The 16,838-nt window shown below is 39.4% G+C and overlaps 1 protein-coding gene across 5 annotated transcripts in view; it reads left to right on the forward strand.

Moving 5' to 3' along the window:
* Positions 1–16,838, forward strand: part of elmo1 (engulfment and cell motility 1 (ced-12 homolog, C. elegans)) — a 94,107-nt gene that overhangs the window by 60,062 nt on the left and 17,207 nt on the right. For all 5 annotated transcript variants that reach the window (XM_056257654.1, XM_056257653.1, XM_056257655.1 and 2 more), the window contains one exon: positions 9,792–9,928. In XM_056257654.1, the coding sequence (XP_056113629.1) occupies positions 9,792–9,928 (137 nt within the window). The remainder of the gene's footprint in view (positions 1–9,791; positions 9,929–16,838) is intronic.

Genomic DNA, 16,838 nt, shown 5'->3' on the forward strand with positions numbered 1-16,838 from the left:
AATAATAATAATAATGATTCTTAGATTATTTTATAATCTATATACACTACTGTTCATATAAAAAGTTTGGGCTCGGTATGATTTTTTGTGTGTGTGTTCACTGAGGGTACATTTATTTGATTGAAAATACAAAAAAACAAAACAAAAAAAAACAGTAATATTGCAAAATAGTATTGTAATTTAAAATAACTGGTTTCTACTTTAATATATTTTTTAAAAAGCTGAATTTTCAGCTGCCATTACTTAATCATTCGAATATGCTGATTTGGCGCTGAATAAATATTTGTATTATCAATGTTGAAAACAGTTGTGCTATTTTTGTGGAAACCATTGATACATTTTTCCCCCCAGTATTTTTTGATGAATAGAAAGTTCAAAAGAAAAGCATTCATTTAAAATAAAAATCTTCCGTAACAGTTAATTTTGATCAATTTAATGCATCTTTGCTGAAGAAAAGTATTTATTTCTTAAAAATACCTTTATAATCTAAACCTTTGAATAGAGATATACTGTATATCAGAATTTGTATAAATATCAGAAAGAAATTCTGAAAAATATCGGTAAAAAATGCAAAATATTATAAATAATAATGTTTAACTTTTTATTTTATTATTATGTTTTATTCTGCTTTCTAAGATAAATCATAATTATTTATTGCGCACATCAAATATATGTCTGGACCACACGTGTGCCTTCAGGGATGGATTGCAAATTCAACTTTGTTTTCTATTATGATTTGTAAAACTATCACAATGAGCATGTCACAGTCAGATCACCTGCGTTTGATTTTATTAATACAGCCACAAGCATCAGTGATCCTCAGCTCCCTGCAGATAAAGTGTGGGTTAACAGCATCAGGAATAGGCTTGTCTGTAACCGTCCGTATTATCTCACACCTCCAAGATGATGTTCTTGACATCCCTGCTGCTCAATCATGAGCCCCCTACTGAGATATGGCACACTTTTAAGATGGGCACATGGTGCCATGCCTGGGCAAGCCTGTGTAATGCCTGAGGGATCAAATTTAAGTCTGTGGATGAAACCAGACCGCTCTTCTGTTCAGCTCTAGTTGCTACCAAAATACAGCGGAAGAAAATATACAATGGGTAAAAAAAGTGCTCCTTTCTGCGTATTGACATGGAGCTCCCGCATGTCTTGTTAACCACTGAAGTGTATTTGTTTAGTGGGAAATGTTCTCCTAGGAACATCTTCTGCTTCAGTACTCACTGAGGCTCTTTTCTCTCCTCTGTTCAGAAGTTAGTGGATATGGATGTCGGTATTATTGACAGGCCGTGCTATTGGAGTACTTCAGTTTAACTTCAGCTGCACGCGGTAATAAGACCGCTCATGGCACAATGCACAAATGCTGACGAAATACACACAGTGTGGGCAATTACATGGAGTGAACGATGGACGCTAGAGAGCTAAGTTGAGTTAAATAGAAATGTACACTGCCTTTGAAGTGATCCCTGCGGCTGATTCATATTATAAGGTCCCATTAGCAGCTCAAAGAGGTTCGAAAGAACCATTTTGCATGCAGTATTTTATTTAGTTGAAGTCAAGAATAGTTGAAAACATTTCTTGAATCTTTTTGAGGCCGGAGACCACTTTGTGAATAGAGAGCTGGTGCAGAGAACCCGTTGTATGGGGTGTTGCTTTGTAAGCCTGGCCAATAATAATGTGTTTAGTAGAATATCATTAGAATATCAGTGATGTGCATTTGAACTTAAATTAATACATTGTAATGTGGAAGGGACAATGAAAAACATTTATTTAGCTTTTAAAATGAATATTATTATTAAGTTAACTTAAAAGCATAGTTAATCCAAAAATGTTATTCTTTCATTGTTTTTTATCACTTTCATGTTGTTTTAAACCTGTATTATATTTATTCTTTAGTGGAACACAAAAGAAGATTATTTGAAAAATGTGTTTGTCCATATAGTGAATGTCAGTGGGGTCCAAAACAACATTGAACCCCATAGCCTTTCATTGAATCTATGCTGTACAAACTTTATATTTTATACCCTAACCCTACCCATAAACTCAACTCTCACAGAAAACTTTCTGCATTTTACATGTAAATCATACTAAATTATGTTTTTTGAGCAGTTTTCTTCATTGGGACCAAAACATGAGTGTAATATGTGGTTCAGGTATTCCCTTCATTTTGTTCCACAAGGATAGTAATACCAGAAATCTTTGACCTTGACTAAATATAGGGGATACCTGAACCACATATCACACTCTCACATGCACAATTTTTTAAATACCTTTTAAAAATAACATTTTTCAAAATATCTATAAAGTCATACTTGTTTCGCTGAACTATTTGTATTTAACTCTTTTTGATTTAAATCCAGCAATAATAGGTGAACCCCCTGCATTATTTCTGTAGATTCCCTGTAGAAGTTTTCCAATCTTGGAGACGACAGTCGGATGGTTAATTTCTGAACACTGAAATGTCAGACTGCTGGGAGGTCTTTTCAGGATATAATGAATGGATAATAATGGATAAAGAAAAGATAAAACAGCTGTGCCATTGGTGTGGTCAAATTTTCTCATGCAAAATAGATGAGTGAACAGATGCAGCTGCTGTCAGCATCTAACCCACATTCAAACACAGAGGTGCAGGTCCAGGAGAACATCTGCTGTGCTTATATTACATAGCAAATAGATCCTGTGGTGTATGTAGATAAACATGACTAGCATCTATTTCATCACACTCAAAGGAAATCAATAGTCTGTGTATTAGTGTATGCGTACATGTATGATAGTTTGTGGACTGACGAGCATTTATGATAGTGGATTGACATGCGTGTATTATAATTTGTTGACGTGTATTACAGTTTGTGGATTGAAGTGTTTATGAAAGTTTGTGGATAGATGTTTGAGTATGAGACAAGTAAACAGATTGGAGTGGTCTCATCTGCCATGCGTCATCAGTTGTTTACATGTTGGCAAACCTGCCCCAAGTAAAACTTCTCCTTGATCTCCCTCAATTCTCCTGCCTCAGTTCTCCTGCTTAAAGCCAACATTTTCTTAACGATGATTTAAGAATAACTGACCTTGTTGTAAACAAAAAGAGACATTTTGAAGAATGTATTTTTGATTGATAGTTAATACTTTTTAGCAAAAAAAAATCTGTGCATTCTTTACTGATTTTTATAAAGTAAACATAAGAATAACTTTTATATTGTTAGTAATAGTTCAAGATGAACACTTAATGGACTGAAGCAACTTTGTTATACTTGACTATCCATGATACATCCACTTTTAGAAAAATCATGTTAAAATGTGATACATCAGGCTTTTGAGGAATGTTTATTTGTACCACACAATAAAAACTACATAGTAAGATGAAATTTAAAAGCTTTGTTTAATGATCAAAGCTAAGACATATTATTGGGAAATCTAGAGAGACGAGTGATATTTATATGCAGTTTATGCAAGTAGTCTGCTATACTGTTATAGAAATCTCATTAATATACATTACAAACTATCAAAATTGATTTCATCTTACTTTTTTGGTCATATACATATCAGCAACAGCACCAAATTGTATATTTTTGCTCAGTTTGGGCCTTAAAAATTATAGGGTGTTTTTTCCTCCTAGAGTACAAGCTCCATATTATCTTAACTTATGCTGTATGAGCCATAAAAGCCTGGTATATCAGAGATGATACAGCAACAAAAAACACATGAAATTAGAATTAAAATATTTTGTCTTAATAAACTGTTATTTCAAAACAAAAACAGAAAATTCTGACTACTATTCCATATGTCCGGCGTTACAGGGTTAAAAGTAAAGTCTTCAGAAGTCATTCGATAGTTTCTTTTTGGCCTAGTATAGCTTTCCAGATTGTTTTGGACTTAATTTCCCTCTGGAGATGTCACAGGGTGTACTTTGTCTAATGGCAATGATTATTTCATTCTCCATGTCTTGAAGAGTGTTCCCTCTGCATTGAAGAGCCAGGGTGGCATCTATCACTGTGCATTCGTCAGTTCATCACAGCTCTTGCCTCGGAGATGACCTCTCCCAGCTGTCATCTCATCTTGACATCTCATTGTTCGCTGTGTGATGTTTGAATATCATCCTTGGGGCTTTCAGCCTTGTACTCGCTTGTTTAGTTTGTTCGTTGTTTTCTTCCCCTAAGATGCATCTTGTCTTCCATAATTATCTGTGGCAGAACATCAAGAAGTGAGATGATCATGTCCGATTTGGAGAGGTGCAGGGGTGGCCAAGGCATCTGCCAGTCCTAATCCTATGACCTCTGTGTATGGACATATGGGTAAAATTCCTGGGCATATTCCCAGTTCGTGGGAAGATCATATGTCTTCATTAAAGACCACCCAGACAAGTTTCTGCAGAGCCTGTACTCTAGAGGATTAGGCTTTCTAGCTCAAAGTCGTGGAAGCTCTTACTGATGACCTCCAGATTCTCAAAGATGAACCATGTTCAATCATCAAACTGCTCAGAGTTCAGTCTACCTCATGCAACTACTTGTTGGCTTCATGTGTCCTCCACAGCAGTGTCTTATACAAAGTGCAGAACACGTCTTGTCCTTTTTGTTGGCCTGCCGAAGATGATTCACTTCTGCATATTATGGCTCGTCATTTGCCTTGAGGGATCAGCAGATTGCCACACCATTGCATCACTTCTCTATAAGCAATGCAATTCACACGTAGAAGTCGTATCATTATCATGACGAGTTTGTTGCAGTTAGTCTTCCATGTGTTGAGTCTTGAAAAGCCTGCACGTACTGTTGGGATTGATGTGATTATATTCAATGATAGGAATTAAAAGTAACAATATATTGATTCTAAAGTTACTTTTGTAAAGCCAATTGTAAAATCAATTGGCAGGCCTATCATGCACTAGGGATGTTGAAATGAATCGTTTCTACTAGGGCTGCACGATTCATTTGCAATTTCCATGTAATCGCACTTAAATCGAGATGGCTCATCGCGATTTTGAAATCGCAAATGCTGGGATTATTTTGTATGCGCAGGTTGTCATTGATGTACGGCTCTGTAAACGCTGCTCAATCTGAAAGCACTGTGAGTTTGAATCACTTTTAACGTGCATTTGAAAAAGCAACACGCGTCAAACAGCTATCCAAACACGAGAAGCATTTAACCTCTTGTCCAACAAAAGACAACATTTAATAACATGCTTTTACTCCAAACTCACTTCATAACGACAGTTGAGCATCGTCCTTGTGAGATGATGTGACTTCTTACACAGAATAAGGCAGTTGTGTGTTTATTGGTCATGTTTAATCAATTAAAGCATTTCAATCTCCTGTTTATTCAGCTATAGCGATAGGAATTTCCTGGAATGACCATAGACAGTATAAGAAGTGGACAGAGCCATCTCATTGGAACTCAGTTGAGACAGTTGAAGCCCATTTTTAGCGATTTTTGAGCACTTCCGTTCCTGACGCGCAGACTCAAACCGACTCAAACTAAGCTTGATGACGTGAGCAACCTGTCTGACAGACGTAAATCTTCTAGTAGCTGTGCGTGAAAATTGCCAACGTTAATCTTGCAGAGACGGGGAACTTGAGCAAAGAGTTCTTTGGCGTGAGTGAGCAGGAGTAAGTATTCCGTTGCTTTTATGGACTCATTATCTATGGGCTTCTCCCTTGACGGGACGTCCCCCCGATTGCCTGCGAGCTTCTCCTCCTGTCTGTACGGTAATTTCTGTACAGCGCGACAGAGAGTCGAGTGGTTATGACGCAATCGTTAGCCTATTTTTACAAAATCTGTTTCTACGGGGCCATAATGTAACATAGAAGGTAATGGAGCCCTTTATACATTGTCGTGTTTCTTTAGAAATAAATAATGGACAAATGGAGTCTTTAAACACCTCAGATGTAAAGTTATTCGCTGTCAAAGTGACACCAAAATGAATGGGAGTCAATGGAAATGCTAACGCAAGTGAAGTTCTGCTACAAGATGGTGGCACCCGGCCGGCGTCAACTTCCGGTCGATGGATTACCCCCTTGGGAATGTGGTGGGGCATATTTGGTATGTCTGCACGAGAGCGCCCTCTGGTGTTCAGATGGAGCAGCTTTTACTACCGATCAGCTGCACTGCACTTGATAAGCTGCGCATATAATAATCGCAGCCTTTGCCAAATCGCGTGCAATTAATTGTGCAGCCCTAGTTTCTGCAATGCGGAAGTGAACGATTCTGCATCGATGCAGTAATAGACCATAATCGATTATAGCCTACTGACGTTTCTCTGACGTCATTCGTCACATACGCGCTTGTCACGCTAGCGTAAAAAAGACGAAGGGAGGCAAAACACAAAAGCGAGTAAAAAAAATGCACCCACTATTTTAACATTTACAGAGTGAGTGCGAGTAGCCTGTGTGTGTGCGAGTGCCTTGTGCCTGTCTGTGTGTGAGCGTTATTGTAACTTAAGTGCATTACTTGACAGTTTCATGCTTGTGTTTATTAGTTCTAAATGTTCCTGTCGTGTGTTCAGACCATACATAGACTGTAAAAAGGTTCAGACTTAAGTTTTTTTTTTACTACATTCAGGAAGTGTACTTTCTTGGACTAGATCAAATAAAAAGGAGTTCATAAAATAAAAAGGGAGTTCTGCTTGTATTCATTGACAAAAATGTAGCCATGTGCAGTGATATTTTGCAATGCATCGTGATTTCGAGTCGAATTGAATCGAATCGTTGACATGTTATCTAATTGAATTGTGAGACCAGTGACGATTCACACCACTATCATGCACTGACATCAAATGTTGAAGGATTCTATGAGAAAAGCCATGAGAGGAATCATAACTTCTTCTGCATTGAATGCCGGATTAATAGTAATAGTGCTATTTACTCAAGAAACAGGTTTTAACACTTTTCTGACAGCCCTTCTGCTTACTCAACTAACCAGTTGACATGTTGAATTGTAAGCTATTTACACTGCAGCTTTGCGCTGTGCTGTGGTTGGCCGGAGAGCATAAAGCCCATGTTAATACTCACACCATGCACATAATATCTCTGCCTCCTCTGTTATGTCAGTCATGAGAAACTGACTAATATGATGTAGTGATGTTATATGATGTAATCATGCTTTTGAGTGTGGACATAATGTATACAAGGAGGTCTATAATATTTCCATGCATCTTAAGGGCTGTTGTTCGGGAGGTGAAGGATCCCCGGATTGTATGCGACTGAATTCTGTAATTTTTGCTGATTTGCAAATGCCATGTGACTAATCACATTGAAGCTGCATTAAAATGAAATGAAATGAAATTCAATTCAATGTTGTTAAAATATAATAGTTATTATTCGAAATATTGTATATATATTTTCACCCCAAATGATCCCCTAGTGTATAATGGTGTATATTTGCAGAAAGTCTTTTGACTTCTGGACAAATAGGAAAGGATTGTGTTAATCACACTGCTTTGAAGATAAAAGGTCAGAACGATCTTTGAGGATCCTTTAGTTACAATATGAGAGAACATCCTGGATTAATAAGATTCCTCCATTCAGTGTGACTGCCAGCTAGACTTTTAGAGTTGCATCAGACTGTTAATACTGCCCAAACCTGTGAACTCAGGGCTTAGGCGAGAGCCAAAGTGACTCTGACATTTCATTCCTCAGCAGGTGGGTGCTGATAGTGCTGCCCTCCCTTTCAACACACCCTTGAACTCCTCTGACTTCTGAAGGAGAAAGAAACCATTACAATTAATCAGTTGGAGCCAACCCAAAGGACCAGGCTCTGTGGCTTGGGCAGTCTGGTGGATTGAGCCTCAGATTGACCGGTCAGATGACGTCACTCTCAATGAAAGCCCTATTGCGCCTTCAGGCATCATTCATTATGCTGTGAAGTTTCAATTTTGACCAAGCCAATGCAATTACTGGCCCTCTGCTGGGGCTTTGGCAGGTTCTCTGAAACTTCAATTCCCCTAAATGATAATCTCAAATAGTGGCTCTCATTCAAAGCACCATTCCACTCGAGTAGTGTTTGTATTAAAGTGGCGTAGCTGACATAGGTGTGTGCTGCCTCAGGGTGAAAGCCTCAGTTTCATTTTCACCTTGACTGCTTCTGTTTATAAACACAATAATGGCACCTTCAGTTCTTATAGCGCTCACCCAGACTTTAATTTCCCACGCAGCCATTCTGATTTGATTCAGGCTTTTTTTATGAAGCACTAATCTCACACGATAGATCATCACAGAACTCTCATTCCATAATCCTGCTTTAGTAATATCCCGGGGGGAAATCTTTGAGGATCATTTATGAAGTGGTGAGATGAAGAGCAAGTCTCTCTCTTATCGTTCTTATGAGGGTAATCAGCCAACATCACATCCATCTATATGGCATCTGTATGTTGCTGTTACGTAATGTGTTATGCGCTTGTAAGCCTAGTAAGAGGCTAGTTGGAGTCAAGAACTCCAAGACCCAGGCCAATATCAGACCCCAGAGACTCAGACCAAGATCAGATCCCTTGAGACCCGTCTATCCAAAAACCATTTTCATGAACTGAGAAAGAAATGCTGAATTTATTGACTGTAAAATGAGACCTAGATTTGCATTAATTTAGCAAATGCTTTTATTCAAAGTGACTTCAAAGCGAAGATAAGAATTCAGAATTGCTCAGAAAAGTACAAAAGTATGGGGTACCATGAGACAACAGAAAAAGAATGAAGAATGGTTCTTTACAAGAAAGTTTTAAGAGCAAGTGCCTTAACAGTTGTAAGTCAAGTGTTCAAAGAAGAGTCTTTAGGCAGTCTTTTGGAGAGGAACTTGGGATTCAGCTGTTGTGTTGAGAAGATCCAGACCTGAGACTGGAAAGGCGGTGACGAAAGCCAACTGTTGTCACCTCGCGTCCCTGCTCCCTGCACATTGTAAAGACTACTCCCAAGCTAAATAGCACATTCTTCTGCGTCTACATGAGAGGAAATAACTCTCCATAACAATAGATGGCAGTAGTCTATATGCATCTTTCAAAAAAGGAAATCGGAATAGCTAGGAATGTGAATATACAAAAAAGGAGTGATCTCTCTCACCAACTAGTGCCATCGGTGCAGAACACACTGCAAAAACTTGTCAGAAAGACTATAATATTAAAACCCAGACCAGACCAAGAAACTAAATAATGAAATCCAGAGATGGGCCACGTTTGTGTGATCTTGAGAGGTCCCAAGACCAAGGCCACAAAATCAAGACCCTAACTCTAGAGTTTAATGCAACATTAGTACAGTTTTTGTTTTTTTGTGGGGATTGGAAGAGGTTCTTGACAATCTCAAAGTGTTTTTTGAATTTTGAATTAAGACCACTGACTAGTGGGCAGGGGAATGCATTGAAAGAAAACACAGCAATAAAAATGCCATTTTTATCCAACTATTCACAGTCACTTCAAATGTGTAGGTGTCCTGAGAGCCAAGCGCATGCTTCTAATGCTTGAAAATAATCGTCTGCTCTGCCAAGAGGCTCTTTCAGAGAGATGTGTCGTGATGTAGCACCATTCGTTCCCAGCCATATCTGATTCATCAATGCATGAGAAGCCCACGTGAGGGCTGAAGCTGGCTAAGAAAGCAGACACGTGAGCCTCCTTAAAAGTTCATGTTCAAAGTCCCTGTTGGAGAGTCAGAAGTTCTCTTGAGACTCCAGTGCAGATCAACCTAAATAAAGGGCATTGCTTTGTCATGTGATATGGATATTGATGCTTTACCTGATGAATCAACTTTCCTCAGGTGGATTGGGATGCAACATTTGACAATGAACAAAACGCTGACTTTGTCCCAATTGTTTGTTTACAGCCAGCGAGAACTGCCATGACTTCCACCCCATGTTTTTCACCCATGACCGCTCATTTGAGGAGTTCTTCTGCATCTGTATCCAGCTACTCAACAAAACCTGGAAAGAGATGAGAGCCACTTCTGAAGACTTCAATAAGGTGAGAGCAGCCCTTTTGATTGAGACCCTGCACCTGTGTCTAATTCTAGATCAGTCTCCCTCTTCTAGTTGTCAACCAATATGGGTGTTTGATTGGCTGATGCTAGGGTTGTCATGATTCTAAAATTTCAGCAATCAATAACAATATCAGTAAAATTACGAGACCATAGCTAAATCTAGAATGCTACTGAACTCAGCCCTTTAATTTGTTAGTAATATTTACATTTTTTTAAATTAATTAAATTATAACAATGGGTTAAGGATTTCTGTTATTATTTAGTTAAGAAAACATGAATATTTTTCAAGTAATTATTCAAGAAAGAAATTGTAAAAGACTTACAATAAAGATACAAATTAAGTATCATGGATTTTTGGTACCTTATTGTTTAATTAATATGAACAACATAAATGACACTGTGCATTTGACTGTTCACATGCAATTTGAATTTAAATGTAGAATTATATTACGATTAGTATTTACTCAAAAAAAAAAAAAAAAAAAAGAAAACAATAGAAAATGTTCTATTCCATGTGCATTGGCTGGTCTGTCAATAGATTTTAAAGTAGTTTATCAGCCAATCATGCTCTTTATCAGATATTTAGTCTATCACTACTTCACACTACTAGGACTTTTGCAGGGGATGATGGTTGTTTCAAGCTCTTGGCAGAGATGATTTTTTTCTGGTAAAAGAGGTGGTTGAGATTTGCTAGGCTGTTGTTTGTGTAATTATGATAATCACACAGCAAACTTGTAACCGATTTATAGCATAGGATAAAAGACCATCTTGTGTAAAGCTGTATATTTTAGCTTAATTAAGATTCATGGACATGAAAACTCATTTTTAAAATATCTCCCTGGAGCATGTCTCCCTGGACACTGTGATTAAATTCATCATCCTTTGTTTTCTTACATGAGCAGCACATCTGAGAAAACTTGCTCTCTTTTGCCCCTCATCTGTATTCCTGCCTTATTATAAATAGGCTTTCTGAATATAGAGATAAAACTGCTGTTTAATCTGGTGATCAGAACTCCCTATTCTTTTTTTTCCCTGACAGTTGTCTGACAGTGTGCACACATGGAAATCTTAAACTTTACTGGAGGGATAAAAAAATTGCTGTCGGTAGATTGATTTGTGTCAGGTTCTTTTAATGGTAGTGAGAAGGTTGAGGTGGTGAAATGCACTAATCAAAACTTTAGCCCTATCAAGCTGTTGTTTCATAGGATGACTTTTGCATGAGTGGCCTGTGATTCTTGCCTGTGTTCCCTCCAAATAAAAATCCACATAACCATCAATTCTGAGATGCATTGAATAATAAGACCATTACGTCACCAGGAGAACAACTGCATGTGATTTCTACCACTAAATATGAAGTTATGCCAGTAGGAGTTCGATAGTTAATACTTTTTCTTTTCACAGAACAAAATTAGTCTAACACCTAAGTCTCAACATCCCTGGGCTGTGTTTACTTGTCGTGTGTGGACACAATCCTGATTGAACTGAAGAAGATTAGACCCACCTCTCCGCCCACCTTTGTGGGAGCTTAATACAGACTTAGAGGAATAACGCTCGGCTTCATTGTTCAGATGTCGCCTACTTAAGCACACTTAACTTTGGTATTGTTTTAAAATTAAAGTATTATAGTGTCTTAAAAGTTTGAGACAGTTGTTAATTACATGTTGGTCTTGTATCCCTCCATAATATATAAATAACTCGTTAAGTATAGTCTCTTTAAAGGGATACTCCACCATTTTTTTATATTAAACTATGTTATTCCCTTAACTAAGACGAGTTGATACATACCTCTCTCGTTTAACTCTGCTACTATAGAATCGTTACTTTAATAAAGTAGTATAAACTTTATTACACCTCGTTGCTCCAGTTTAAGATACGTTTCCAACATGTTTTCTCAGAGGAGGCAAGTAAAAAAAATCTGTAAGGTTCAAAGATTTTTTGGTCTCCCTTAAGCTCAATGAGCTCTTAAAGGTGCAGTGTGTGACTTTTAGCGACATCTAGCGGTTCGGTTGCGAGTTTACACTAAGGGCTCAGCCCACCGCACATCTCTCCCTTTCGAAGAAGCTACGGTGGCTAAAACGGGACAAACATCGTCGTCTGAGACAGCAGAGAATAGCCAGCGTAAACCAAGTTTCTGTACCACAGTCCATTATGAACCACATCATGGATAAAGTTTCAGGTGAGGATCAAGGGTCTTAATACATAATATAATAATAGTAATCAGCTGATTGAACATAACCAGCACATTCTCCCCACATAGCAAACCCATAATACAGCGAGGGAGAAGAACCACATGAAACTATGCAACTATATATTTTTTCTAACATGGTAGTAAAAGTTTAGCTGGCTAATATGAGCTGTTACTGTCTGTGGCTGAGCTGGTTAAAGCGTTAAGCCTTGTTTAAACTCGACGCGTCCGCATAAGCCCAAAGGTGCGTGCGGCAAAAATGACGTGATTGTAACAGCGCGCGCCTCCGCATCCCCTAGACACACTTACTACACACAATAGGCTTTTTTTCTCTGATTTTGGAAACTCGATCGACTTAAAATGCTTCCAAGATCGACGGGTTGGTGATTCCTGTAACTGTTTTACGGTCAATGACAAGAGTAGCCTACTAATCAGCTGTCTCACGAACTTAACCAGCACATTTATCCCCACATAGCAAAGCCATAACACAGCGAGGGAGAAGAATTAAGTTACATGAAACAATCCAACTGCATATTTACACCACTGACAGGGGAAAAGTCACTACTCACGGTGTTTGACTAGCTTCTTCTAGCTTCCTGCGGCTTCTCTTTCAAGGTAGTGACGAAACGCGCTCTGTAACGCTGTTTGTTCGCTGTCGGCTACGGTAGAAACATGACGTCACAATATGGCGACCTTCATAGAAGGGGATTCCCGCGCCTATGTAGATATAAATGCCTCATTCTAAGGTAACAAAAACATTACGGTTTATTAAGTAAGTTCTTTATACACCACTGAACACATAGTTCTGGATGTCATATTGCATTTCTGTTAATAGATACTCAAAAATGTTACACATTGCACCTTTAAAGCATGGTCTTCTTGCATTATTTTGCTCTTCTTTTATTTTTGTATTCAATTATTTTATATATATATATATATATATATATACACTCACCGGCCACTTTATTAGGTACCCCATGCTAGTAACGGGTTGGACCCCCTTTTGCCTTCAGAACTGCCTCAATTCTTCGTGGCATAGATTCAACAAGGTGCTGGAAGCATTCCTCAGGGAGTTTGGTCCATATTGACATGATGGCATCACACAGTTGCCGCAGATTTGTCGGCTGCACATCCATGATGCGAATCTCCCGTTCCACCACATCCCAAAGATGCTCTATTGGGTTGAGATCTGGTGACTGTGGAGGCCATTTTAGTACAGTGAACTCATTGTCATGTTCAAGAAAACCAATTTGAAATGATTCGAGTTTTGTGCCATGGTGCATTATCCTGCTGGAAGTAGCCATCAGAGGATGGGTACATGGTGGCCATAAAGGGATGGACATGGTCAGAAACAATGCTCAGGTAGGCCGTGGCATTTAAACGATGCCCAATTGGCACTAAGGGGCCTAAAGTGTGCCAAGAAAACATCCCCCACACCATTACACCACCACCACCAGCCTGCTCAGTGGTAACAAGGCATGATGGATCCATGTTCTCATTCTGTTTACGCCAAATTCTGACTCTACCATCTGAATGTCTCAACAGAAATCGAGACATTTTTCCAGTCTTCAACTGTCCAATTTTGGTGAGCTCTTGCAAATTGTAGCCTCTTTTTCCTATTTGTAATGGAGATGAGTGGTACCCGGTGGGGTCTTCTGCTGTTGTAGCCCATCTGCCTCAAAGTTCGACATACTGTGCGTTCAGAGATGCTCTTCTGCCCACCTTGGTTGTAACGGGTGGTTATTTGAGTCACTGTTGCCCTTCTATCAGCTCGAACCAGTCTGGCCATTCTCCTCTGACCTCTGGCATCAACAAGGCATTTCCGCCCACAGAACTGCCGCTCACTGGATGTTTTTTCTTTTTCGGACTATTCTCTGTAAACCCTAGAGATGGTTGTGCGTGAAAATCCCAGTAGATTAGCAGTTTCTGAAATACTCAGACCAGCCCTTCTGGCACCAACAATCATGCCACGTTCAAAGTCACTCAAATCACCTTTCTTCCCCATACTGATGCTCGGTTTGAACTGCAGGAGATTGTCTTGACCATGTCTACATGCCTAAATGCACTGAGTTGCCGCCATGTGATTGGCTGCTTAGAAATTAAGTGTTAACAAGCAGTTGGACAGGTGTACCTAATAAAGTGGCCGGTGAGTGTATATATATTTATATATATAGCCAAACGTTTTGTGACGTCTGCCTTTACGTGCACATGAACTTGGGTTTAATATGGAGTTGGCCCACCCTTTGCAGCTAAAACAGCTTCAACTCTTCTGGGAAGGCTTTCCACAAGGTTTAGGAGTGTGTTTATGGGAATTTTTGACCATTTTTCTAGAAGCGCATTTGTGAGGTCAGGCACTGATGTTGGACGAGAAGGCCTGGCTCGCAGTCTCCGCTCTAATTGATCCCAAAGATCAGGTTGAGGTCAGGACTCTGTGCAGGCCAGTTCTTCTACTAGTTCTTCTTTTGTGCACTGGTGCGCAGTCATGTTGGAACAGGAAAGGGCCATCCCCAAACTGTTCCCACAAAGTTGGGAGCATGAAATTGTCCAAAATGTCTTGTTATGCTGAACTAACTGGAACTAAGGGGCCAAGCCCAACCCCTGAAAAACAACCCTACACCATTAATCCCCCTCCACCAAATTTTACACTTGGCACAATGCAGTCAGGCAAGTACAATTCTCTTGGCAACCGCCAAACCCAGACTCGTCCATCGGATTGCCAAACAGAGAAGCGTGATTCATCACTCCAGATAACACATCCCCCCTGCTCTAGAGTCCAGTGGCGGCGTGCTTTACATCACTGCATCCAACGCTTTGCATTGCACTTGGTTATGTAAGGCTTGGATGCAGCTGCTTGGCCATGGAAACCCATTCCATGAAGCTCTCAATGCACTGTTCTTGAGATAATCTGAAGGCCACACGAAGTTTGGAGGTGACTCTGCAGAAAGTTTTGGCGACTTCTGCGTCCTGTGCGCCTCAGCATGTGCTGACCCCGCTCTGTGATTTTACGTGGCCTGCCACTTTGTGGCTGAGATGCTGCAGTTCTAAATTGCTTCCATCTTTGTTATAGTACCACTAACAGTTGACCGTGGAATATTTAGTGGTGAGGAGATTTCACGTGAGGACTTATTGCACAGGTGCTGGCAACCTATCACTGTACCCCACTTGAAATCAATGAGCTCCTGAGAGCAACCCATTCTTTCGCAAATGTTTGTAGAAGCAGTCTGCATGCCTAGGTGCTTGATTTTATACAACTGTGGCCATGGAAGTGATTTGGAACACCTGAATTCAATGATTTGGAGGGGTGTCCAAATATTTTTGGCAATATAGTGTGTGTATATGTATAACGGTCTTTTTGGCCTAGCAAACTTTGTAGTTTTTTTTCACATGCTTTTGCAACAGGACGGGCATTTGTCGACCAACGCGCAAGCGGATCTAGCTAGACCGGAAACAAAACAACAGGCACGATGCCGCACACACTTGTTTAGGCTTGCGAGCCGGCCAAATAGTAGGTTAACGTTAAGTTTTGAGTGGATGACGAGCGCGAGACGCCGAAATGGATGCCAATAAGATTCTGAATGGAAAGTTTACTTTTAAAAAGTTGCCAAATGGTTCCATTGACAAGACCAAAGTGATCTGTGTGATTTGTCGTTGTGAACTGAGCTATCATCATCACGATCGCAGCACGTCCAGTCTGGAATACCACTTGATGACGGCCAAGCACACACACAGCTGATGCGAATTCTCCACCCCCCCCAGCAATATCAGTACCTCGTCAGTATTTCTTTCACCCTTTTATTGATGGACAGTGTTACATTGAGAGATTATTTGCTCCAAGTGAGAATGTTATTGTGAAATTGAACACTGTATGCCAATGTTGTTTTCAATAAAAAAACATTTGCACAAAGCAAGCCGATCCACTATGACATATAATAGTGTATAACTATGACATTAATGCGATTAATCGCGATTAAATATTTTTATCGTTTGACAGCACTAATATACATACAGTGTGTGTGTGTGTATGTATATGTGTATGTGTATATGTATATATATATATACATATATAATATGTGAAATATTGAGGATGGAATAATGTACAGGGATAATACAATTTAATATATATGTTTGCAACTGTCTTCAGGCCATACTTTATAGCATTTAAAGCACATTTTATATCATCAATGTGCTTTTAATGCAAGCTAAAGGTTGGGTTATATGTAAGTTCTGGCATCCCTGAATCTGTGGATGTTTTTGTAGCATGTGAGCTGATTTTATTTATTATGTCCTCCATTTTGTGCTTTTGTCTTGGTGGGTCCAGTCAGACATGCATTAAAATGATTATGAGGCTTTACTGTCACTATACAGCATTGATGGACCTCCACCATTTTCGGATGACTGCACCTCACCATCCTCTGCCTCTTCTCACAGACACACAACCATCTAATTTTTAAACGCACATGCTATTTTTCTGCTCCCCCACTGTCTTTCTCTCTCTTCGTGATAGGCCTGTCACATCCTGTAAATATTGTCTGTCCATCTGTGTGTGTGTGTGTGTGTGTGTGTGTGTGGAGACGAGAAGCAGGAGGCAGGTCTCCTCTCAGCAATGCTTTGGGGGCTAAAAAAAACTGACGGGCAATGGTTTGCCTGTTTCCATGGCAACCACATTCTAATTACTCCCTCTCCCGCTTCACAATAACGTAGAACAGCTA

This window comes from Rhinichthys klamathensis, unplaced genomic scaffold, assembly GCF_029890125.1.
Source record: "Rhinichthys klamathensis goyatoka isolate OS25496 unplaced genomic scaffold, OSU_Roscu_1.1 h1tg000140l_1, whole genome shotgun sequence".
Lineage (NCBI taxonomy): Eukaryota > Metazoa > Chordata > Actinopteri > Cypriniformes > Leuciscidae > Rhinichthys > Rhinichthys klamathensis.